Raw genomic sequence first — 26,474 nt, forward strand, 5'->3', positions numbered from 1 at the left:
GTGGCCAGTCCTCTTCTGGCTGTGCCAGGTGGAGATTATAACAGAACATGGCTAAGATGTTCAAATGTTCATAGATGACCAGCAGGGTCAAATAATAATAATCACAGTTGTCGTCGATCATTCAGAGTATCTCTATCGCTCCTGCTGTCTCTAGAGAGTTGAAAACAGCAGGTCTGGGACAGGTAGCACGTCCGGTGAACAGGTCAGGGCTCGATAGCCGCAGCAGAACAGTTGAAACTGGAGCATCAGCATGGCCAGGTGGACTGGGGACCACCCATATCTTGTTGTTGGGGACCACCACCCATAAAAAAACAGTTTCTGGCTAAAGAGACAAGACTAACAAGGGAAATCCATGAACTAATAGTACAGGTAGATAGCAATAAAAAAATATACTACAGAGGTACAAAATAAGTTAGAGAAAAAACAAATCGAACATGTGGAACTTATTCAAGAACAATCTAATGTAATCTATTACAAAAATAAAGCAAAGTGTATGGAATATGGAGAAAAATGCAGCAATTATTCCTGAATCTCCCATACAGGAACGCTAACAAAAATGATTTGCATAAAATCGTTACTGAAGACGGAGTCATCTATGATTCTCCCAATGATATTTTAGAAGAGGAAGCTAATTATTTTCGGCAGATGTTCACTTTTCCGTCTCATCCTTTCCCACTGAATGAAGATTGTACATTTACATTTAAATTTGAACATTTAGCAGATGCTCTTATCCAGAGCGACTTACAGTAGTGAATGCATGCATTTCGTACATTTCATACATTTTTTTTCCCGTATTATGGTAAGCAATTCTTTCCAAATAATATAAAAACTGGAAAATTAACAAATGTACAGAAAGATCAGTGCGAAGACCAAATTACAGAAGAAAAACGTTTTGAAACTATTAAATCCTTTCAGTCTGGGAAAATCCCAGGGCTTGATGGCATACCGGTAGAGGTATATCAAGTGTTTTTTTTATATACTAAAAGCTCCATTGTTAGATTTGTTTTAACCTGTTAGGGCTAGGGGGCAGTATTGACACGGCTGGATAAAAAACATACCCGATTTAATCTGGTTACCACTCCTACCCAGTAACTAGAATATGCATATACTTATTACATATGGATAGAAAACACCCTAAAGTTTGTAAAACTGTTTGAATGGTGTCTGTGAGTATAACAGAACTCAAATGGCAGGTCAAAACCTGAGAGATTCCTTTACAGGAAGTGGCCTGTCTGACCATTTCTTGAACTTCTTTTCCATCTCTATCTTTTACTAAGGATCTCTGCTCTAACGTGACACTTCCCACGTCTTCCATAGGCGCTCAGAGCCCGGGAAAAAACAGAATGTCGTCATTCCAGCCCCAGGCTGAAACACATTATCGCCTTTCTCAAGTGGCCGATCAAGGGACTCTGGGCTTATGCGCGTGACCCGACCGCCCCCGCCTTTGTGATTTTTTCCTCTGTTTGCCGAAAAGGAGATTCCCTGTCGGAATATTATCGCTTTTCTACGAGAAAAATGGCGTAAAAATTGATTTTAAACAGCGGTTGACATGCTTCGAAGTACGGTAATGGAATATTTAGAATTTTATTGTCACGAATTGCGCCATGCGCGCGACACTTCTTTACCATTTCGGATAGTGTCTGGAACGCACGAACAAAACGCCGCTATTCGGATATAACGATGGATTATTTTGGACCAAACCAACATTTGTTATTGAAGTAGCAGACCTGGGAGTGCATTCTGACGAAGACAACAAAAGGTAATCAAACTTTTATAATAGTAAATATGATTATGGTGAGTGCTAAACTTGCCGGGTGTCTAAATAGCGAGCCCGTGATGCCTGGGCTATGTACTTAGAATATTGCAAAATGTGCTTTCACCAAAAAGCTATTTTAAAATCGGACATATCGAGTGCATAGAGGAGGTCTGTATCTATAATTCTTAAAATAATTGTTATGCTTTTTGTGAACGTTTATCGTGAGTAATTTAGTAAAATGTTAGCGAATTCCCCGGAAGTTTGCGGGGGGTATGCTAGTTCTGAACGTCACATGCTAAGCTGGTTTTTGATATAAATATGAACTTGATTGAACAAAACATGCATGTATTGTATAACATAATGTCCTAGGGTTGTCATCTGATGAAGATCATCAAAGGTGAGTGCTGCATTTAGCTGTCTTCTGGGTTTTTGTGACATTATATGCTAGCTTGAAAAATGGGTGTCTGATTATTTCTGGCTTGGTACTCTGCTGACATAATCTAATGTTTTGCTTTCGTTGTAAAGCCTTTTTGAAATCGGACAGTGTGGTTAGATTAACGAGAGTCTTGTCTTTAAATAGCTGTAAAATAGTCATATGTTTGAGAAATTGAAGTAATAGGATTTTTAAGGTTTTGAAAATCGCGCCACAGGCTTCAAGTGGCTGTTACGTAGGTGGGACGAATTCGTCCCGCCTAGCCCATAGAGGTTAAGTCCGCAAGCTAGATCTCTGCAATGTGTCATTGAAGATCTAGATAACTTTTCTGTACTCTCTGGACATAAACCTAATTATGATAAGTGTTCAATATTATGTATTGAATCCTTCAAAAATTTGACTTTTACATTATCCTGCAGTTTACCCATAAAATGGGCTGATGGTGAAGTAGACATACTCAGTATTCATATCACAAAAGATATAAATAAGCTCTACACAATGAATTTCAAAATAGAATGTGCCCATCTATATAATGAATATGAATTGGGTGGGTTGAGATTATTCAACATAAAAGCACTAAACCTCTCTCTAAAAGCTTCACCCATTCAAAGGTTTTACTTGAACCCTATATGGTTCTCAAGTAGATTACTAAGAAAAGCTCATCCATTGTTTAAAAATGGCCATTTTGCCTTTGTGCAGATTGCCATGTCTCATTTTCGATTAATTGAAAATGATACTTTTTTCAAAGTATCTCTCTTTTTCAAACAAGCATTGCAGAGCTGGCTACAATTTCTATGTCACCCCCCTGAAAAGATAAAACAAATATTACAACACATATTATGGCTGAAGTCAAATGTGCTGGTTGATAAAATACCTGTATTTATGGGAAATATGTTTGAACAGGGTATTTTGTTCATAAATGATATTGTAAATTGGAATGGTAGAATTATGGCCTTCATGGAGTTATCAGAACTGTAAGGAAAGGTCTGCTCAATCCAAGAGTACAACCAATTGATTACAGCATTACCCCAAAAATGGAGGAGGCAAGTGGCAGCGGGAGGAGGTAGGGAACTGGTCTGTCTGCCCAACATAAAGGATCAAAATTTGCGGAGGAATAAAAATAGCATAAATAGGAAAGTATACCAGTTTCATTTGAGGACCAGGATGTTGACAACTGCGCCATACAGATTGCAAAATAGTTGGGAAGAGATTTGAGGTGATACATAAAACGCAAGATTCAAGACTTCGTGCTTTTCAGCTAAAATGATTATATAGAATTCTTGCTACCAACAAAATGCTGAATATTTGGGTAATAAAATCATCGAAGCTCTGCAGATTTTGTTGTGAGGATACAGAATCAATAGACCATTTGTTTTGGTATTGCCCTCAGGTAGCCTGTTTCTGGTCTCAGGTTCAGGAATGGCTGAAAATGCAGTCAATTACTAATATACTAAAACTCTTAGTAAAAGTATTTATCTTCAACTCGCAATCTGTGGATTCTATTCGATTACATAGATTGATATTGTACGTTAAACATCACAGCATAGTTGAAAGATATGTGTTGCGTGGAAACCCGAAGTGGGTGGCCAGCAGAGATACATGGGATGGGCTGAGGGAAGCTGAGGGTTGGTATGTGGAATTGGAGACAAGTGGGAGTGGAGTTGCTGTGTGGGAGATAGAATGATGGTCAAAGATAAAAGTCCAAATAAAACATTTAAAAAAGTACATTTGAATGACACTAAGTGGCAGTGTTTTTACAACAAATGCCGGTTTGCCTGAGGCTGATGCCGTGCAAGTGTTTGTGAACATGCATATACACACACTCTCATTCAAATAAACACATACATGTAATAGTGCCAGACATGCACACAAACATTTACAGTTGGCGTTGCTGTTATGATTTAATTGTCCTTGATATCCTTTGTTTTAAATTGCGTTGTTGTTTGCTGTTTTCTTCTGTCTTTTCCTTTTTTCTCTCTTTAGTTCATTCTCATGGTTGTTGGTGCATTGGGGGGTTCTTGGGGGTGGGGAATGGAATTAATTGTATTTTTTATTATTTTTCTTCCTGGGGGGGCTGTGGGAGGGGTCTCGAATGGTTGAGGGACAGCTATTGGGGAACTGTGGGGGGGATCTTGGAGAGTTCGGGATCAAGTTTTTGGCCTGGTGGTAGATCGGCCAACATTACATTTACATTTTAGTCATTTAGCAGACACTCTTATCCAGAGCGACTTACAGTAGTGAATACATACATTTCATTTCATGCATTTTTTTTGTTGTACTGGGAATCGAACCCACAACCCTGGCATTGCACACACCATGCTCTACCAACTGAGCCACAGGGAGGGCTCAACATGGCCTTGAGCAGAGAATTGACCCTGGATGCTTCTGTGTGTCGCTCTGAATGGGAATCTGTTGGCTGACTGGGATGATGTAGTTATTGAGCGGCTTCACTGCAAGTATATTGTGTTTCGAATATTCAATAAAGTAAAAAAAATTTATGAATAAAATATTTTAATAAAAAAGGACTCAGCCAATGCAGTACGACTCAGCCCACGCAGTATTTATGGATCCCCATTAGCTGCTGCCAAGGCAGAAGCTACTCATCCTGGGGTTCAGCAAAATCAAGGCAGTTATACATTTTAAAGACATTACCATACATTCATAACAGATTTCACAACATATTAAGTGTGTGCCCTCAGGCCTCTACCACATATCTATAACACAAAATCCAAGCGTACATGGGTGTAGTGTGTATGTTATCGTGTGTTTGTATGCATGTGTTGCTTCAGTGTATTTTTTTCCGTTTTTTAAAATCTAATCTTACTGCTGGCATGATTTTCTTGATGTGGAATAGAGTTCCATGTAGTACTGTGCACCTCCCATAGTCTGTTCCGGAAAGTAGTATCTTGGCAGCAATTCGAACATGAAGGCCTGATTCACGCAGTCTCCTCCGAACAGTTGATGTTGAGGTGTCTTACTTGAACTCTGTGAAACACATATTCTAAGACTGGTATCTCTATTGAACATATCCTCTGCAAGAGAGGTAACTCTGGGTCTTCCTTTCCTGTGGTGAGCCTCATGAGTCATCGTAGCTCTTGGTTTTTGAGACTAAGAACTTTTAACGTTTCTTTAAGTGCAATGTTCCGCATTGACTGACCTTCCTGTCTTAAAGTAATGGGCTGTTTCTCTTTGCATTGAGCTGTTCTTGCCATAATATGGACTTGGGCTTAAAATAACAAATAGGGCTATTTTCTGTATACCACCCCTACCTTGTCACAACTGATCGGCTCTTACGCATTGAGGAAAGAAATTCCACAAATTAAGTCACACCCGTTAATTGAAATGCATTCCATGAATCTGGTTGAGAGAATGCCAAGAGTGTACAAAGCTGTCAAGGCAAAGGGTGGCTACTTTGAAGAATCTCAATATATTTTGGTTTAAGATGTGATTCCATGTGTTATGTCATAGTTGAAAATATTAGATGAAAACCCTGGAATGAGTAGGTGTGTTCAAACTTTTGACTGGTACTGCAAATATAGTAGATCTAACCTATAGAAAGCTGACGGGATCCTCTTTCTAATAGAAGCCATGAGGCAGTTCTCAGACAATTGCATAGGTTATAGAAATGTTGCGCAACATGAGCTCATGAAATGTTTTACATTTGCATTGATGTCAGAGTGATTAGAGGGACAATAGAGTGCTGAGTACCAGGCAACTAATGACCATCACCAGCATCAGAGCTTGGAGAAGCCTAATTACTAAATGGTCACGTGGAATTTGACTGCCTTCATTTCTTGTAACTGCCGGTAATACAGTCCTACTCCTTCCTCCATTTCCCAGAAATGGACTGGTTCAGATAATCACACCAACAATAAAGTAAGTAAATCAACAGTTTAATCTCTGGATTTCTTCATGCATTTATATGGGGCGTGAATCAGTTCCTGTCGTACAGTAAAGACAACTGTCCGTCTTTTCAAAGACTTCATTCCAACGCCTTTCATCTACAATTAGACAAAAAACATTAACATCCAGAATCAGCTGCAAAGAAATAACATTTAGTGAATGAGTATGTATATACACACACACCTTGGTGGAACAGTTGCTAGCAGTTGATAGCAGTGCCTGGTGGAGTCTCCGTACCCTGAATCTTCTGTCCAGTAGTGGTCACACACCAACAGTAACCTACCAGAAATAGACATGTTGCACATACAATATTTACTGTAACATTCAACTGAATTGGAGAATTTAGTGTGTGTATATGTGCGTCCGTGTTAACCTGTAGAGCCCGAACATTGCTTAGGGGTGTATCGTCCAGCGGCGTCACACGTGGGGATGTAGGCTCCAATTGGGCCATGTGTCGCGGCATATCTAGCACGCTCACAGGGGGTCATGGGTCGTAACGTAGCATCTGGACACAGGTAACATAGATTGATTGTAATGTGGACATAACATTGCAGCACATGCATGCCGGAATCTTGGGTTGCGTCCCATATGGGCCCTGGTCAGAAGTATTTTATACGGAATATGTTCCATTTCAGATGTAACCTAGGTACTTCCTGGCTAAATACTGAAATTGCGCTACTTGTTTAAAAGCCCTGTGCAGTCAATTCAGTTTCTGTCTTTTGTATAACAGCTGATGAAACTAAGACTGAAAGTGGGGGTAAGTTGTGTCAGTGTTACTTCCTGACAATCCAATCATACATCCAGTTGAATGATCAAACCATTCATATCAGAATACCTCAGTCCAGCATCTAGACACCAATATACATCTCTGGAACAAGAGGAGTGGCAGGTAGCCTAGCGGTTAGAGAGTTGGGCCAGTAACACAAAGGTTCCTAGTTTTAATTAATCCCTGAATGTCAAGTTAAAATATCTGTCTATGTGCCCTTGAGCAAGACAACCTTCTCTCCAGTGTCACGGTTGATAATGGCTGCCCAAGGGACAACTGGTTATGAAACAAAACATGAATACGTACGTGTGTGAATAGGACAGATCAACACCCACTAACGTTTTTATTAAAATGTTGGTGAGTAAGTGTGAGGTACATCACTCTTACCTCCCAGAGCAAAAGCTGTGCTAACAAGCAGAATGATGGTCAATATCGCCATGGTGATAGTCTCCTGAGAGGGCGAGAGAGAGAGAGAGCGAACAAGAGCGAGATTAGTTGAGCATTTTAAATCATCTGGAATGGCTGTGGGTACTAGAGGAGAGGTTGAGGAAACCCTGTGTTAAGTACAAAACTTATGCAACAATTGCTAAACCCAGTCCTGAGGACCCCAACAAGCGAGTATCGGCAACACGGCGCGCTACGATTCTTCCACTAAAATTCAGGTATCATCTAATCTATTGTATGTGGTTGAAGAGCCTGGCACACAGGAATATGAATCCTTCCCAAATGGCTCCTCATTCCTTATGTAGTGAACCACCTTTGACGAGGGCCCACAGTGCACTACGCAGGGAAGGGGAAGCAGACTAGATCTTGACAGAGACTTCTATTCACTACAAAGGTAACTATTAGTCTATGCTCTTAAATTCAGGGGGGTCATATATAGTGCACTACACTTGACCAGGGCCACATAAGATTAACGTGCCATTTGAGAGGCAGCAAGTCTACTAAATAATATCACAAGCTCACCTTCTGCACTCTTCCAAGGGATTCACTGGTTGTCTCTCTGTTGTCTGTGAGTTATGGTCTACCTCTTCCACCTCTCCTTTTAAAGGATCTGTCACAGGTGTGACTAGTTGCCTCATTAACCCAACAAGAGATCCCGATGTCGGCCATTAGCTGGTGGTGTAAAGTACTTATGTAAAAATTCTTTAAAGTACTACTTAAGTAGTATTTTGGGGTATCTTTACTTTACTACTTCTATTTATTTCAACTTTCACTTCACTACATTCCTAAAGAAAATAATGTACTTTTTACTCCATACATTTTCCCCGACACCCAAAAGTACTCGTTAGATTTTGAATGATTAGCAGGACAGAAAAAATGGTCTAATTCACACACTTATCAAGAGAACATCCCTGGTCATCCCTACTGCCTCTGATCTAACAGACTCACTAAACACAAATGCTTCCTTTGCAAATTATGTCTGAGAGTTGGTGTGACACTGGCTATCCGTAATCAAATAAAAAAACAAGAAAATGGTGCCGTCTGGTTTGCTTAATATAATGAATTTGAAATGATTTATACTTTTACTTTTGAACTTAAGTATATTTTATCAATTACATTTCATGTTGATACTTCAGTATATTTGCTGAAACTTTTAAAACTTTACTCAAGTAATATTTACTGGGTGATTTACACTTTTACTTGAGTCATTTTCTCTGAAGGAATCTTCATAGGCAGTGAAGAGAGTAGTAGAGGAAGATGGGTCCAGTTTCAAGGGATCCTGAGAGGCTCCCTGTGAGTATGCCGAGGCCAATAGAGAGTGATAGGAATAACATGTGTTTCAGTAAGGTTGGTTTCTTAGCATTCATAGCCATGGTTATCAACTGTACCGCAGAAATGGAACATAAATCACTGAAAATATATGTTGTGGCGGTAGCTGCAGATAACTCGTTGGGTTATGAGATTTTACCGCAGAAGAGTTATAAGGTGTGATGAATGATAGTGTCCCGTTTTCCCAGGCTGCCGGCCTGCTGTAGGACAAAGCCCATGCGGTAGAACTCAGCTCACGTAGACTTGCATCCTAGCCCATGTAGACTTGCATCTTCAGAGCGTAGCTGGATTGTGCGTCACATGCAATCAATCGAATCAATCAAATTGATTGATAAAGCCCATCTTACGTCAGCTGATGTCACAAAGTGCTGTACAGAAACCCAGCCTAAAACCCCAAACAGCAAGCATTGCAGGTGTAGAAGCACGGTGGATAGGAAAAACTCCCTAGAAAGGCCAGAACCTAGGAAGAAACCTAGAGAGGAACCAGGCTATGAGGGGTGGCCAGTCCTCTTCTGGCTGTGCCAGGTGGAGATTATAACAGAACATGGCTAAGATGTTCAAATGTTCATAGATGACCAGCAGGGTCAAATAATAATAATCACAGTTGTCGTCGATCATTCAGAGTATCTCTATCGCTCCTGCTGTCTCTAGAGAGTTGAAAACAGCAGGTCTGGGACAGGTAGCACGTCCGGTGAACAGGTCAGGGCTCGATAGCCGCAGCAGAACAGTTGAAACTGGAGCATCAGCATGGCCAGGTGGACTGGGGACCACCCATATCTTGTTGTTGGGGACCACCACCCATAAAAAAACAGTTTCTGGCTAAAGAGACAAGACTAACAAGGGAAATCCATGAACTAATAGTACAGGTAGATAGCAATAAAAAAATATACTACAGAGGTACAAAATAAGTTAGAGAAAAAACAAATCGAACATGTGGAACTTATTCAAGAACAATCTAATGTAATCTATTACAAAAATAAAGCAAAGTGTATGGAATATGGAGAAAAATGCAGCAATTATTCCTGAATCTCCCATACAGGAACGCTAACAAAAATGATTTGCATAAAATCGTTACTGAAGACGGAGTCATCTATGATTCTCCCAATGATATTTTAGAAGAGGAAGCTAATTATTTTCGGCAGATGTTCACTTTTCCGTCTCATCCTTTCCCACTGAATGAAGATTGTACATTTACATTTAAATTTGAACATTTAGCAGATGCTCTTATCCAGAGCGACTTACAGTAGTGAATGCATGCATTTCGTACATTTCATACATTTTTTTTCCCGTATTATGGTAAGCAATTCTTTCCAAATAATATAAAAACTGGAAAATTAACAAATGTACAGAAAGATCAGTGCGAAGACCAAATTACAGAAGAAAAACGTTTTGAAACTATTAAATCCTTTCAGTCTGGGAAAATCCCAGGGCTTGATGGCATACCGGTAGAGGTATATCAAGTGTTTTTTTTATATACTAAAAGCTCCATTGTTAGATTTGTTTTAACCTGTTAGGGCTAGGGGGCAGTATTGACACGGCTGGATAAAAAACATACCCGATTTAATCTGGTTACCACTCCTACCCAGTAACTAGAATATGCATATACTTATTACATATGGATAGAAAACACCCTAAAGTTTGTAAAACTGTTTGAATGGTGTCTGTGAGTATAACAGAACTCAAATGGCAGGTCAAAACCTGAGAGATTCCTTTACAGGAAGTGGCCTGTCTGACCATTTCTTGAACTTCTTTTCCATCTCTATCTTTTACTAAGGATCTCTGCTCTAACGTGACACTTCCCACGTCTTCCATAGGCGCTCAGAGCCCGGGAAAAAACAGAATGTCGTCATTCCAGCCCCAGGCTGAAACACATTATCGCCTTTCTCAAGTGGCCGATCAAGGGACTCTGGGCTTATGCGCGTGACCCGACCGCCCCCGCCTTTGTGATTTTTTCCTCTGTTTGCCGAAAAGGAGATTCCCTGTCGGAATATTATCGCTTTTCTACGAGAAAAATGGCGTAAAAATTGATTTTAAACAGCGGTTGACATGCTTCGAAGTACGGTAATGGAATATTTAGAATTTTATTGTCACGAATTGCGCCATGCGCGCGACACTTCTTTACCATTTCGGATAGTGTCTGGAACGCACGAACAAAACGCCGCTATTCGGATATAACGATGGATTATTTTGGACCAAACCAACATTTGTTATTGAAGTAGCAGACCTGGGAGTGCATTCTGACGAAGACAACAAAAGGTAATCAAACTTTTATAATAGTAAATATGATTATGGTGAGTGCTAAACTTGCCGGGTGTCTAAATAGCGAGCCCGTGATGCCTGGGCTATGTACTTAGAATATTGCAAAATGTGCTTTCACCAAAAAGCTATTTTAAAATCGGACATATCGAGTGCATAGAGGAGGTCTGTATCTATAATTCTTAAAATAATTGTTATGCTTTTTGTGAACGTTTATCGTGAGTAATTTAGTAAAATGTTAGCGAATTCCCCGGAAGTTTGCGGGGGGTATGCTAGTTCTGAACGTCACATGCTAAGCTGGTTTTTGATATAAATATGAACTTGATTGAACAAAACATGCATGTATTGTATAACATAATGTCCTAGGGTTGTCATCTGATGAAGATCATCAAAGGTGAGTGCTGCATTTAGCTGTCTTCTGGGTTTTTGTGACATTATATGCTAGCTTGAAAAATGGGTGTCTGATTATTTCTGGCTTGGTACTCTGCTGACATAATCTAATGTTTTGCTTTCGTTGTAAAGCCTTTTTGAAATCGGACAGTGTGGTTAGATTAACGAGAGTCTTGTCTTTAAATAGCTGTAAAATAGTCATATGTTTGAGAAATTGAAGTAATAGGATTTTTAAGGTTTTGAAAATCGCGCCACAGGCTTCAAGTGGCTGTTACGTAGGTGGGACGAATTCGTCCCGCCTAGCCCATAGAGGTTAAGTCCGCAAGCTAGATCTCTGCAATGTGTCATTGAAGATCTAGATAACTTTTCTGTACTCTCTGGACATAAACCTAATTATGATAAGTGTTCAATATTATGTATTGAATCCTTCAAAAATTTGACTTTTACATTATCCTGCAGTTTACCCATAAAATGGGCTGATGGTGAAGTAGACATACTCAGTATTCATATCACAAAAGATATAAATAAGCTCTACACAATGAATTTCAAAATAGAATGTGCCCATCTATATAATGAATATGAATTGGGTGGGTTGAGATTATTCAACATAAAAGCACTAAACCTCTCTCTAAAAGCTTCACCCATTCAAAGGTTTTACTTGAACCCTATATGGTTCTCAAGTAGATTACTAAGAAAAGCTCATCCATTGTTTAAAAATGGCCATTTTGCCTTTGTGCAGATTGCCATGTCTCATTTTCGATTAATTGAAAATGATACTTTTTTCAAAGTATCTCTCTTTTTCAAACAAGCATTGCAGAGCTGGCTACAATTTCTATGTCACCCCCCTGAAAAGATAAAACAAATATTACAACACATATTATGGCTGAAGTCAAATGTGCTGGTTGATAAAATACCTGTATTTATGGGAAATATGTTTGAACAGGGTATTTTGTTCATAAATGATATTGTAAATTGGAATGGTATAGTTATGTCCTTCATGGAGTTATCAGAATTGTAAGGAAAGGTCTGCTCAATCCAAGAGTACAACCAATTGATTACAGCATTACCCCAAAAATGGAGGAGGCAAGTGGCAGCGGGAGGAGGTAGGGAACTGGTCTGTCTGCCCAACATAAAGGATCAAAATTTGCGGAGGAATAAAAATAGCATAAATAGGAAAGTATACCAGTTTCATTTGAGGACCAGGATGTTGACAACTGCGCCATACAGATTGCAAAATAGTTGGGAAGAGATTTGAGGTGATACATAAAACGCAAGATTCAAGACTTCGTGCTTTTCAGCTAAAATGATTATATAGAATTCTTGCTACCAACAAAATGCTGAATATTTGGGTAATAAAATCATCGAAGCTCTGCAGATTTTGTTGTGAGGATACAGAATCAATAGACCATTTGTTTTGGTATTGCCCTCAGGTAGCCTGTTTCTGGTCTCAGGTTCAGGAATGGCTGAAAATGCAGTCAATTACTAATATACTAAAACTCTTAGTAAAAGTATTTATCTTCAACTCGCAATCTGTGGATTCTATTCGATTACATAGATTGATATTGTACGTTAAACATCACAGCATAGTTGAAAGATATGTGTTGCGTGGAAACCCGAAGTGGGTGGCCAGCAGAGATACATGGGATGGGCTGAGGGAAGCTGAGGGTTGGTATGTGGAATTGGAGACAAGTGGGAGTGGAGTTGCTGTGTGGGAGATAGAATGATGGTCAAAGATAAAAGTCCAAATAAAACATTTAAAAAAGTACATTTGAATGACACTAAGTGGCAGTGTTTTTACAACAAATGCCGGTTTGCCTGAGGCTGATGCCGTGCAAGTGTTTGTGAACATGCATATACACACACTCTCATTCAAATAAACACATACATGTAATAGTGCCAGACATGCACACAAACATTTACAGTTGGCGTTGCTGTTATGATTTAATTGTCCTTGATATCCTTTGTTTTAAATTGCGTTGTTGTTTGCTGTTTTCTTCTGTCTTTTCCTTTTTTCTCTCTTTAGTTCATTCTCATGGTTGTTGGTGCATTGGGGGGTTCTTGGGGGTGGGGAATGGAATTAATTGTATTTTTTATTATTTTTCTTCCTGGGGGGGCTGTGGGAGGGGTCTCGAATGGTTGAGGGACAGCTATTGGGGAACTGTGGGGGGGATCTTGGAGAGTTCGGGATCAAGTTTTTGGCCTGGTGGTAGATCGGCCAACATTACATTTACATTTTAGTCATTTAGCAGACACTCTTATCCAGAGCGACTTACAGTAGTGAATACATACATTTCATTTCATGCATTTTTTTTGTTGTACTGGGAATCGAACCCACAACCCTGGCATTGCACACACCATGCTCTACCAACTGAGCCACAGGGAGGGCTCAACATGGCCTTGAGCAGAGAATTGACCCTGGATGCTTCTGTGTGTCGCTCTGAATGGGAATCTGTTGGCTGACTGGGATGATGTAGTTATTGAGCGGCTTCACTGCAAGTATATTGTGTTTCGAATATTCAATAAAGTAAAAAAAATTTATGAATAAAATATTTTAATAAAAAAGGACTCAGCCAATGCAGTACGACTCAGCCCACGCAGTATTTATTATGGATCCCCATTAGCTGCTGCCAAGGCAGAAGCTACTCATCCTGGGGTTCAGCAAAATCAAGGCAGTTATACATTTTAAAGACATTACCATACATTCATAACAGATTTCACAACATATTAAGTGTGTGCCCTCAGGCCTCTACCACATATCTATAACACAAAATCCAAGCGTACATGGGTGTAGTGTGTATGTTATCGTGTGTTTGTATGCATGTGTTGCTTCAGTGTATTTTTTTCCGTTTTTTAAAATCTAATCTTACTGCTGGCATGATTTTCTTGATGTGGAATAGAGTTCCATGTAGTACTGTGCACCTCCCATAGTCTGTTCCGGAAAGTAGTATCTTGGCAGCAATTCGAACATGAAGGCCTGATTCACGCAGTCTCCTCCGAACAGTTGATGTTGAGGTGTCTTACTTGAACTCTGTGAAACACATATTCTAAGACTGGTATCTCTATTGAACATATCCTCTGCAAGAGAGGTAACTCTGGGTCTTCCTTTCCTGTGGTGAGCCTCATGAGTCATCGTAGCTCTTGGTTTTTGAGACTAAGAACTTTTAACGTTTCTTTAAGTGCAATGTTCCGCATTGACTGACCTTCCTGTCTTAAAGTAATGGGCTGTTTCTCTTTGCATTGAGCTGTTCTTGCCATAATATGGACTTGGGCTTAAAATAACAAATAGGGCTATTTTCTGTATACCACCCCTACCTTGTCACAACTGATCGGCTCTTACGCATTGAGGAAAGAAATTCCACAAATTAAGTCACACCCGTTAATTGAAATGCATTCCATGAATCTGGTTGAGAGAATGCCAAGAGTGTACAAAGCTGTCAAGGCAAAGGGTGGCTACTTTGAAGAATCTCAATATATTTTGGTTTAAGATGTGATTCCATGTGTTATGTCATAGTTGAAAATATTAGATGAAAACCCTGGAATGAGTAGGTGTGTTCAAACTTTTGACTGGTACTGCAAATATAGTAGATCTAACCTATAGAAAGCTGACGGGATCCTCTTTCTAATAGAAGCCATGAGGCAGTTCTCAGACAATTGCATAGGTTATAGAAATGTTGCGCAACATGAGCTCATGAAATGTTTTACATTTGCATTGATGTCAGAGTGATTAGAGGGACAATAGAGTGCTGAGTACCAGGCAACTAATGACCATCACCAGCATCAGAGCTTGGAGAAGCCTAATTACTAAATGGTCACGTGGAATTTGACTGCCTTCATTTCTTGTAACTGCCGGTAATACAGTCCTACTCCTTCCTCCATTTCCCAGAAATGGACTGGTTCAGATAATCACACCAACAATAAAGTAAGTAAATCAACAGTTTAATCTCTGGATTTCTTCATGCATTTATATGGGGCGTGAATCAGTTCCTGTCGTACAGTAAAGACAACTGTCCGTCTTTTCAAAGACTTCATTCCAACGCCTTTCATCTACAATTAGACAAAAAACATTAACATCCAGAATCAGCTGCAAAGAAATAACATTTAGTGAATGAGTATGTATATACACACACACCTTGGTGGAACAGTTGCTAGCAGTTGATAGCAGTGCCTGGTGGAGTCTCCGTACCCTGAATCTTCTGTCCAGTAGTGGTCACACACCAACAGTAACCTACCAGAAATAGACATGTTGCACATACAATATTTACTGTAACATTCAACTGAATTGGAGAATTTAGTGTGTGTATATGTGCGTCCGTGTTAACCTGTAGAGCCCGAACATTGCTTAGGGGTGTATCGTCCAGCGGCGTCACACGTGGGGATGTAGGCTCCAATTGGGCCATGTGTCGCGGCATATCTAGCACGCTCACAGGGGGTCATGGGTCGTAACGTAGCATCTGGACACAGGTAACATAGATTGATTGTAATGTGGACATAACATTGCAGCACATGCATGCCGGAATCTTGGGTTGCGTCCCATATGGGCCCTGGTCAGAAGTATTTTATACGGAATATGTTCCATTTCAGATGTAACCTAGGTACTTCCTGGCTAAATACTGAAATTGCGCTACTTGTTTAAAAGCCCTGTGCAGTCAATTCAGTTTCTGTCTTTTGTATAACAGCTGATGAAACTAAGACTGAAAGTGGGGGTAAGTTGTGTCAGTGTTACTTCCTGACAATCCAATCATACATCCAGTTGAATGATCAAACCATTCATATCAGAATACCTCAGTCCAGCATCTAGACACCAATATACATCTCTGGAACAAGAGGAGTGGCAGGTAGCCTAGCGGTTAGAGAGTTGGGCCAGTAACACAAAGGTTCCTAGTTTTAATTAATCCCTGAATGTCAAGTTAAAATATCTGTCTATGTGCCCTTGAGCAAGACAACCTTCTCTCCAGTGTCACGGTTGATAATGGCTGCCCAAGGGACAACTGGTTATGAAACAAAACATGAATACGTACGTGTGTGAATAGGACAGATCAACACCCACTAACGTTTTTATTAAAATGTTGGTGAGTAAGTGTGAGGTACATCACTCTTACCTCCCAGAGCAAAAGCTGTGCTAACAAGCAGAATGATGGTCAATATCGCCATGGTGATAGTCTCCTGAGAGGGCGAGAGAGAGAGAGAGCGAACAAGAGCGAGATTAGTTGAGCATTTTAAATCATCTGGAATGGCTGTGGGTACTAGAGGAGAGGTTGAGGAAACCCTGTGTTAAGTACAAAACTTATGCAACAATTGCTAAACCCAGTCCTGAGGACCCCAACAAGCGAGTATCGGCAACACGGCGCGCTACGATTCTTCCACTAAAATTCAGGTATCATCTAATCTATTGTATGTGGTTGAAGAGCCTGGCACACAGGAATATGAATCCTTCCCAAATGGCTCCTCATTCCTTATGTAGTGAACCACCTTTGACGAGGGCCCACAGTGCACTACGCAGGGAAGGGGAAGCAGACTAGATCTTGACAGAGACTTCTATTCACTACAAAGGTAACTATTAGTCTATGCTCTTAAATTCAGGGGGGTCATATATAGTGCACTACACTTGACCAGGGCCACATAAGATTAACGTGCCATTTGAGAGGCAGCAAGTCTACTAAATAATATCACAAGCTCACCTTCTGCACTCTTCCAAGGGATTCACTGGTTGTCTCTCTGTTGTCTGTGAGTTATGGTCTACCTCTTCCACCTCTCCTTTTAAAGGATCTGTCACAGGTGTGACTAGTTGCCTCATTAACCCAACAAGAGATCCCGATGTCGGCCATTAGCTGGTGGTGTAAAGTACTTATGTAAAAATTCTTTAAAGTACTACTTAAGTAGTATTTTGGGGTATCTTTACTTTACTACTTCTATTTATTTCAACTTTAACTTCACTACATTCCTAAAGAAAATAATGTACTTTTTACTCCATACATTTTCCCCGACACCCAAAAGTACTCGTTAGATTTTGAATGATTAGCAGGACAGAAAAAATGGTCTAATTCACACACTTATCAAGAGAACATCCCTGGTCATCCCTACTGCCTCTGATCTAACAGACTCACTAAACACAAATGCTTCCTTTGCAAATTATGTCTGAGAGTTGGTGTGACACTGGCTATCCGTAATCAAATAAAAAAACAAGAAAATGGTGCCGTCTGGTTTGCTTAATATAATGAATTTGAAATGATTTATACTTTTACTTTTGAACTTAAGTATATTTTATCAATTACATTTCATGTTGATACTTCAGTATATTTGCTGAAACTTTTAAAACTTTACTCAAGTAATATTTACTGGGTGATTTACACTTTTACTTGAGTCATTTTCTCTGAAGGAATCTTCATAGGCAGTGAAGAGAGTAGTAGAGGAAGATGGGTCCAGTTTCAAGGGATCCTGAGAGGCTCCCTGTGAGTATGCCGAGGCCAATAGAGAGTGATAGGAATAACATGTGTTTCAGTAAGGTTGGTTTCTTAGCATTCATAGCCATGGTTATCAACTGTACCGCAGAAATGGAACATAAATCACTGAAAATATATGTTGTGGCGGTAGCTGCAGATAACTCGTTGGGTTATGAGATTTTACCGCAGAAGAGTTATAAGGTGTGATGAATGATAGTGTCCCGTTTTCCCAGGCTGCCGGCCTGCTGTAGGACAAAGCCCATGCGGTAGAACTCAGCTCACGTAGACTTGCATCCTAGCCCATGTAGACTTGCATCTTCAGAGCGTAGCTGGATTGTGCGTCACATGCAATCAATCGAATCAATCAAATTGATTGATAAAGCCCATCTTACGTCAGCTGATGTCACAAAGTGCTGTACAGAAACCCAGCCTAAAACCCCAAACAGCAAGCATTGCAGGTGTAGAAGCACGGTGGATAGGAAAAACTCCCTAGAAAGGCCAGAACCTAGGAAGAAACCTAGAGAGGAACCAGGCTATGAGGGGTGGCCAGTCCTCTTCTGGCTGTGCCAGGTGGAGATTATAACAGAACATGGCTAAGATGTTCAAATGTTCATAGATGACCAGCAGGGTCAAATAATAATAATCACAGTTGTCGTCGATCATTCAGAGTATCTCTATCGCTCCTGCTGTCTCTAGAGAGTTGAAAACAGCAGGTCTGGGACAGGTAGCACGTCCGGTGAACAGGTCAGGGCTCGATAGCCGCAGCAGAACAGTTGAAACTGGAGCATCAGCATGGCCAGGTGGACTGGGGACCACCCATATCTTGTTGTTGGGGACCACCACCCATAAAAAAACAGTTTCTGGCTAAAGAGACAAGACTAACAAGGGAAATCCATGAACTAATAGTACAGGTAGATAGCAATAAAAAAATATACTACAGAGGTACAAAATAAGTTAGAGAAAAAACAAATCGAACATGTGGAACTTATTCAAGAACAATCTAATGTAATCTATTACAAAAATAAAGCAAAGTGTATGGAATATGGAGAAAAATGCAGCAATTATTCCTGAATCTCCCATACAGGAACGCTAACAAAAATGATTTGCATAAAATCGTTACTGAAGACGGAGTCATCTATGATTCTCCCAATGATATTTTAGAAGAGGAAGCTAATTATTTTCGGCAGATGTTCACTTTTCCGTCTCATCCTTTCCCACTGAATGAAGATTGTACATTTACATTTAAATTTGAACATTTAGCAGATGCTCTTATCCAGAGCGACTTACAGTAGTGAATGCATGCATTTCGTACATTTCATACATTTTTTTTCCCGTATTATGGTAAGCAATTCTTTCCAAATAATATAAAAACTGGAAAATTAACAAATGTACAGAAAGATCAGTGCGAAGACCAAATTACAGAAGAAAAACGTTTTGAAACTATTAAATCCTTTCAGTCTGGGAAAATCCCAGGGCTTGATGGCATACCGGTAGAGGTATATCAAGTGTTTTTTTTATATACTAAAAGCTCCATTGTTAGATTTGTTTTAACCTGTTAGGGCTAGGGGGCAGTATTGACACGGCTGGATAAAAAACATACCCGATTTAATCTGGTTACCACTCCTACCCAGTAACTAGAATATGCATATACTTATTACATATGGATAGAAAACACCCTAAAGTTTGTAAAACTGTTTGAATGGTGTCTGTGAGTATAACAGAACTCAAATGGCAGGTCAAAACCTGAGAGATTCCTTTACAGGAAGTGGCCTGTCTGACCATTTCTTGAACTTCTTTTCCATCTCTATCTTTTACTAAGGATCTCTGCTCTAACGTGACACTTCCCACGTCTTCCATAGGCGCTCAGAGCCCGGGAAAAAACAGAATGTCGTCATTCCAGCCCCAGGCTGAAACACATTATCGCCTTTCTCAAGTGGCCGATCAAGGGACTCTGGGCTTATGCGCGTGACCCGACCGCCCCCGCCTTTGTGATTTTTTCCTCTGTTTGCCGAAAAGGAGATTCCCTGTCGGAATATTATCGCTTTTCTACGAGAAAAATGGCGTAAAAATTGATTTTAAACAGCGGTTGACATGCTTCGAAGTACGGTAATGGAATATTTAGAATTTTATTGTCACGAATTGCGCCATGCGCGCGACACTTCTTTACCATTTCGGATAGTGTCTGGAACGCACGAACAAAACGCCGCTATTCGGATATAACGATGGATTATTTTGGACCAAACCAACATTTGTTATTGAAGTAGCAGACCTGGGAGTGCATTCTGACGAAGACAACAAAAGGTAATCAAACTTTTATAATAGTAAATATGATTATGGTGAGTGCTAAACTTGCCGGGTGTCTAAATAGCGAGCCCGTGATGCCTGGGCTATGTACTTAGAATATTGCAAAATGTGCTTTCACCAAAAAGCTATTTTAAAATCGGACATATCGAGTGCATAGAGGAGGTCTGTATCTATAATTCTTAAAATAATTGTTATGCTTTTTGTGAACGTTTATCGTGAGTAATTTAGTAAAATGTTAGCGAATTCCCCGGAAGTTTGCGGGGGGTATGCTAGTTCTGAACGTCACATGCTAAGCTGGTTTTTGATATAAATATGAACTTGATTGAACAAAACATGCATGTATTGTATAACATAATGTCCTAGGGTTGTCATCTGATGAAGATCATCAAAGGTGAGTGCTGCATTTAGCTGTCTTCTGGGTTTTTGTGACATTATATGCTAGCTTGAAAAATGGGTGTCTGATTATTTCTGGCTTGGTACTCTGCTGACATAATCTAATGTTTTGCTTTCGTTGTAAAGCCTTTTTGAAATCGGACAGTGTGGTTAGATTAACGAGAGTCTTGTCTTTAAATAGCTGTAAAATAGTCATATGTTTGAGAAATTGAAGTAATAGGATTTTTAAGGTTTTGAAAATCGCGCCACAGGCTTCAAGTGGCTGTTACGTAGGTGGGACGAATTCGTCCCGCCTAGCCCATAGAGGTTAAGTCCGCAAGCTAGATCTCTGCAATGTGTCATTGAAGATCTAGATAACTTTTCTGTACTCTCTGGACATAAACCTAATTATGATAAGTGTTCAATATTATGTATTGAATCCTTCAAAAATTTGACTTTTACATTATCCTGCAGTTTACCCATAAAATGGGCTGATGGTGAAGTAGACATACTCAGTATTCATATCACAAAAGATATAAATAAGCTCTACACAATGAATTTCAAAATAGAATGTGCCCATCTATATAATGAATATGAATTGGGTGGGTTGAGATTATTCAACATAAAAGCACTAAACCTCTCTCTAAAAGCTTCACCCATTCAAAGGTTTTACTTGAACCCTATATGGTTCTCAAGTAGATTACTAAGAAAAGCTCATCCATTGTTTAAAAATGGCCATTTTGCCTTTGTGCAGATTGCCATGTCTCATTTTCGATTAATTGAAAATGATACTTTTTTCAAAGTATCTCTCTTTTTCAAACAAGCATTGCAGAGCTGGCTACAATTTCTATGTCACCCCCCTGAAAAGATAAAACAAATATTACAACACATATTATGGCTGAAGTCAAATGTGCTGGTTGATAAAATACCTGTATTTATGGGAAATATGTTTGAACAGGGTATTTTGTTCATAAATGATATTGTAAATTGGAATGGTATAGTTATGTCCTTCATGGAGTTATCAGAATTGTAAGGAAAGGTCTGCTCAATCCAAGAGTACAACCAATTGATTACAGCATTACCCCAAAAATGGAGGAGGCAAGTGGCAGCGGGAGGAGGTAGGGAACTGGTCTGTCTGCCCAACATAAAGGATCAAAATTTGCGGAGGAATAAAAATAGCATAAATAGGAAAGTATACCAGTTTCATTTGAGGACCAGGATGTTGACAACTGCGCCATACAGATTGCAAAATAGTTGGGAAGAGATTTGAGGTGATACATAAAACGCAAGATTCAAGACTTCGTGCTTTTCAGCTAAAATGATTATATAGAATTCTTGCTACCAACAAAATGCTGAATATTTGGGTAATAAAATCATCGAAGCTCTGCAGATTTTGTTGTGAGGATACAGAATCAATAGACCATTTGTTTTGGTATTGCCCTCAGGTAGCCTGTTTCTGGTCTCAGGTTCAGGAATGGCTGAAAATGCAGTCAATTACTAATATACTAAAACTCTTAGTAAAAGTATTTATCTTCAACTCGCAATCTGTGGATTCTATTCGATTACATAGATTGATATTGTACGTTAAACATCACAGCATAGTTGAAAGATATGTGTTGCGTGGAAACCCGAAGTGGGTGGCCAGCAGAGATACATGGGATGGGCTGAGGGAAGCTGAGGGTTGGTATGTGGAATTGGAGACAAGTGGGAGTGGAGTTGCTGTGTGGGAGATAGAATGATGGTCAAAGATAAAAGTCCAAATAAAACATTTAAAAAAGTACATTTGAATGACACTAAGTGGCAGTGTTTTTACAACAAATGCCGGTTTGCCTGAGGCTGATGCCGTGCAAGTGTTTGTGAACATGCATATACACACACTCTCATTCAAATAAACACATACATGTAATAGTGCCAGACATGCACACAAACATTTACAGTTGGCGTTGCTGTTATGATTTAATTGTCCTTGATATCCTTTGTTTTAAATTGCGTTGTTGTTTGCTGTTTTCTTCTGTCTTTTCCTTTTTTCTCTCTTTAGTTCATTCTCATGGTTGTTGGTGCATTGGGGGGTTCTTGGGGGTGGGGAATGGAATTAATTGTATTTTTTATTATTTTTCTTCCTGGGGGGGCTGTGGGAGGGGTCTCGAATGGTTGAGGGACAGCTATTGGGGAACTGTGGGGGGGATCTTGGAGAGTTCGGGATCAAGTTTTTGGCCTGGTGGTAGATCGGCCAACATTACATTTACATTTTAGTCATTTAGCAGACACTCTTATCCAGAGCGACTTACAGTAGTGAATACATACATTTCATTTCATGCATTTTTTTTGTTGTACTGGGAATCGAACCCACAACCCTGGCATTGCACACACCATGCTCTACCAACTGAGCCACAGGGAGGGCTCAACATGGCCTTGAGCAGAGAATTGACCCTGGATGCTTCTGTGTGTCGCTCTGAATGGGAATCTGTTGGCTGACTGGGATGATGTAGTTATTGAGCGGCTTCACTGCAAGTATATTGTGTTTCGAATATTCAATAAAGTAAAAAAAATTTATGAATAAAATATTTTAATAAAAAAGGACTCAGCCAATGCAGTACGACTCAGCCCACGCAGTATTTATTATGGATCCCCATTAGCTGCTGCCAAGGCAGAAGCTACTCATCCTGGGGTTCAGCAAAATCAAGGCAGTTATACATTTTAAAGACATTACCATACATTCATAACAGATTTCACAACATATTAAGTGTGTGCCCTCAGGCCTCTACCACATATCTATAACACAAAATCCAAGCGTACATGGGTGTAGTGTGTATGTTATCGTGTGTTTGTATGCATGTGTTGCTTCAGTGTATTTTTTTCCGTTTTTTAAAATCTAATCTTACTGCTGGCATGATTTTCTTGATGTGGAATAGAGTTCCATGTAGTACTGTGCACCTCCCATAGTCTGTTCCGGAAAGTAGTATCTTGGCAGCAATTCGAACATGAAGGCCTGATTCACGCAGTCTCCTCCGAACAGTTGATGTTGAGGTGTCTTACTTGAACTCTGTGAAACACATATTCTAAGACTGGTATCTCTATTGAACATATCCTCTGCAAGAGAGGTAACTCTGGGTCTTCCTTTCCTGTGGTGAGCCTCATGAGTCATCGTAGCTCTTGGTTTTTGAGACTAAGAACTTTTAACGTTTCTTTAAGTGCAATGTTCCGCATTGACTGACCTTCCTGTCTTAAAGTAATGGGCTGTTTCTCTTTGCATTGAGCTGTTCTTGCCATAATATGGACTTGGGCTTAAAATAACAAATAGGGCTATTTTCTGTATACCACCCCTACCTTGTCACAACTGATCGGCTCTTACGCATTGAGGAAAGAAATTCCACAAATTAAGTCACACCCGTTAATTGAAATGCATTCCATGAATCTGGTTGAGAGAATGCCAAGAGTGTACAAAGCTGTCAAGGCAAAGGGTGGCTACTTTGAAGAATCTCAATATATTTTGGTTTAAGATGTGATTCCATGTGTTATGTCATAGTTGAAAATATTAGATGAAAACCCTGGAATGAGTAGGTGTGTTCAAACTTTTGACTGGTACTGCAAATATAGTAGATCTAACCTATAGAAAGCTGACGGGATCCTCTTTCTAATAGAAGCCATGAGGCAGTTCTCAGACAATTGCATAGGTTATAGAAATGTTGCGCAACATGAGCTCATGAAATGTTTTACATTTGCATTGATGTCAGAGTGATTAGAGGGACAATAGAGTGCTGAGTACCAGGCAACTAATGACCATCACCAGCATCAGAGCTTGGAGAAGCCTAATTACTAAATGGTCACGTGGAATTTGACTGCCTTCATTTCTTGTAACTGCCGGTAATACAGTCCTACTCCTTCCTCCATTTCCCAGAAATGGACTGGTTCAGATAATCACACCAACAATAAAGTAAGTAAATCAACAGTTTAATCTCTGGATTTCTTCATGCATTTATATGGGGCGTGAATCAGTTCCTGTCGTACAGTAAAGACAACTGTCCGTCTTTTCAAAGACTTCATTCCAACGCCTTTCATCTACAATTAGACAAAAAACATTAACATCCAGAATCAGCTGCAAAGAAATAACATTTAGTGAATGAGTATGTATATACACACACACCTTGGTGGAACAGTTGCTAGCAGTTGATAGCAGTGCCTGGTGGAGTCTCCGTACCCTGAATCTTCTGTCCAGTAGTGGTCACACACCAACAGTAACCTACCAGAAATAGACATGTTGCACATACAATATTTACTGTAACATTCAACTGAATTGGAGAATTTAGTGTGTGTATATGTGCGTCCGTGTTAACCTGTAGAGCCCGAACATTGCTTAGGGGTGTATCGTCCAGCGGCGTCACACGTGGGGATGTAGGCTCCAATTGGGCCATGTGTCGCGGCATATCTAGCACGCTCACAGGGGGTCATGGGTCGTAACGTAGCATCTGGACACAGGTAACATAGATTGATTGTAATGTGGACATAACATTGCAGCACATGCATGCCGGAATCTTGGGTTGCGTCCCATATGGGCCCTGGTCAGAAGTATTTTATACGGAATATGTTCCATTTCAGATGTAACCTAGGTACTTCCTGGCTAAATACTGAAATTGCGCTACTTGTTTAAAAGCCCTGTGCAGTCAATTCAGTTTCTGTCTTTTGTATAACAGCTGATGAAACTAAGACTGAAAGTGGGGGTAAGTTGTGTCAGTGTTACTTCCTGACAATCCAATCATACATCCAGTTAATATCAAACCATTCATATCAGAATACCTCAGTCCAGCATCTAGACACCAATATACATCTCTGGAACAAGAGGAGTGGCAGGTAGCCTAGCGGTTAGAGAGTTGGGCCAGTAACACAAAGGTTCCTAGTTTTAATTAATCCCTGAATGTCAAGTTAAAATATCTGTCTATGTGCCCTTGAGCAAGACAACCTTCTCTCCAGTGTCACGGTTGATAATGGCTGCCCAAGGGACAACTGGTTATGAAACAAAACATGAATACGTACGTGTGTGAATAGGACAGATCAACACCCACTAACGTTTTTATTAAAATGTTGGTGAGTAAGTGTGAGGTACATCACTCTTACCTCCCAGAGCAAAAGCTGTGCTAACAAGCAGAATGATGGTCAATATCGCCATGGTGATAGTCTCCTGAGAGGGCGAGAGAGAGAGAGAGCGAACAAGAGCGAGATTAGTTGAGCATTTTAAATCATCTGGAATGGCTGTGGGTACTAGAGGAGAGGTTGAGGAAACCCTGTGTTAAGTACAAAACTTATGCAACAATTGCTAAACCCAGTCCTGAGGACCCCAACAAGCGAGTATCGGCAACACGGCGCGCTACGATTCTTCCACTAAAATTCAGGTATCATCTAATCTATTGTATGTGGTTGAAGAGCCTGGCACACAGGAATATGAATCCTTCCCAAATGGCTCCTCATTCCTTATGTAGTGAACCACCTTTGACGAGGGCCCACAGTGCACTACGCAGGGAAGGGGAAGCAGACTAGATCTTGACAGAGACTTCTATTCACTACAAAGGTAACTATTAGTCTATGCTCTTAAATTCAGGGGGGTCATATATAGTGCACTACACTTGACCAGGGCCACATAAGATTAACGTGCCATTTGAGAGGCAGCAAGTCTACTAAATAATATCACAAGCTCACCTTCTGCACTCTTCCAAGGGATTCACTGGTTGTCTCTCTGTTGTCTGTGAGTTATGGTCTACCTCTTCCACCTCTCCTTTTAAAGGATCTGTCACAGGTGTGACTAGTTGCCTCATTAACCCAACAAGAGATCCCGATGTCGGCCATTAGCTGGTGGTGTAAAGTACTTATGTAAAAATTCTTTAAAGTACTACTTAAGTAGTATTTTGGGGTATCTTTACTTTACTACTTCTATTTATTTCAACTTTCACTTCACTACATTCCTAAAGAAAATAATGTACTTTTTACTCCATACATTTTCCCCGACACCCAAAAGTACTCGTTAGATTTTGAATGATTAGCAGGACAGAAAAAATGGTCTAATTCACACACTTATCAAGAGAACATCCC

The 26,474-nt window shown here is 40.0% G+C and overlaps 3 protein-coding genes across 3 annotated transcripts; all 3 read right to left on the reverse strand.

Annotated features, from left to right (window-relative positions):
* Positions 1 to 6,066: 6,066 nt before the first annotated feature.
* Positions 6,067 to 7,861, reverse strand: LOC106598451 (equistatin-like). The gene is made up of 5 exons (XM_045712739.2): positions 7,825 to 7,861; positions 7,246 to 7,309; positions 6,466 to 6,597; positions 6,276 to 6,371; positions 6,067 to 6,190 (listed from the first exon to the last, which is right to left on the reverse strand). The coding sequence occupies exons 2-4, from the start codon at positions 7,295 to 7,297 to the stop codon at positions 6,292 to 6,294; spliced, it is 264 nt and encodes an 87-aa protein (XP_045568695.1). The 5' UTR covers positions 7,298 to 7,309; positions 7,825 to 7,861; the 3' UTR covers positions 6,067 to 6,190; positions 6,276 to 6,291.
* Positions 7,862 to 15,197: 7,336 nt separating this feature from the next.
* LOC145861657 (equistatin-like) lies at positions 15,198 to 16,992 on the reverse strand. Its single transcript, XM_082964502.1, has 5 exons — positions 16,956 to 16,992; positions 16,377 to 16,440; positions 15,597 to 15,728; positions 15,407 to 15,502; positions 15,198 to 15,321 (listed from the first exon to the last, which is right to left on the reverse strand). Exons 2-4 carry the CDS (start codon positions 16,426 to 16,428, stop codon positions 15,423 to 15,425), a joined length of 264 nt encoding a protein of 87 aa, XP_082820628.1. The 5' UTR covers positions 16,429 to 16,440; positions 16,956 to 16,992; the 3' UTR covers positions 15,198 to 15,321; positions 15,407 to 15,422.
* A 7,336-nt stretch (positions 16,993 to 24,328) lies between these two features.
* LOC145850473 (equistatin-like) lies at positions 24,329 to 26,114 on the reverse strand. The gene is made up of 5 exons (XM_082964505.1): positions 26,085 to 26,114; positions 25,506 to 25,569; positions 24,728 to 24,859; positions 24,538 to 24,633; positions 24,329 to 24,452 (listed from the first exon to the last, which is right to left on the reverse strand). The coding sequence occupies exons 2-4, from the start codon at positions 25,555 to 25,557 to the stop codon at positions 24,554 to 24,556; spliced, it is 264 nt and encodes an 87-aa protein (XP_082820631.1). The 5' UTR covers positions 25,558 to 25,569; positions 26,085 to 26,114; the 3' UTR covers positions 24,329 to 24,452; positions 24,538 to 24,553.
* Positions 26,115 to 26,474: the final 360 nt, after the last annotated feature.

Source organism: Salmo salar, chromosome 18 (assembly GCF_965601325.2).
Source record: "Salmo salar chromosome 18, fSalSal1, whole genome shotgun sequence".
Classification (NCBI taxonomy): domain Eukaryota; kingdom Metazoa; phylum Chordata; class Actinopteri; order Salmoniformes; family Salmonidae; genus Salmo; species Salmo salar.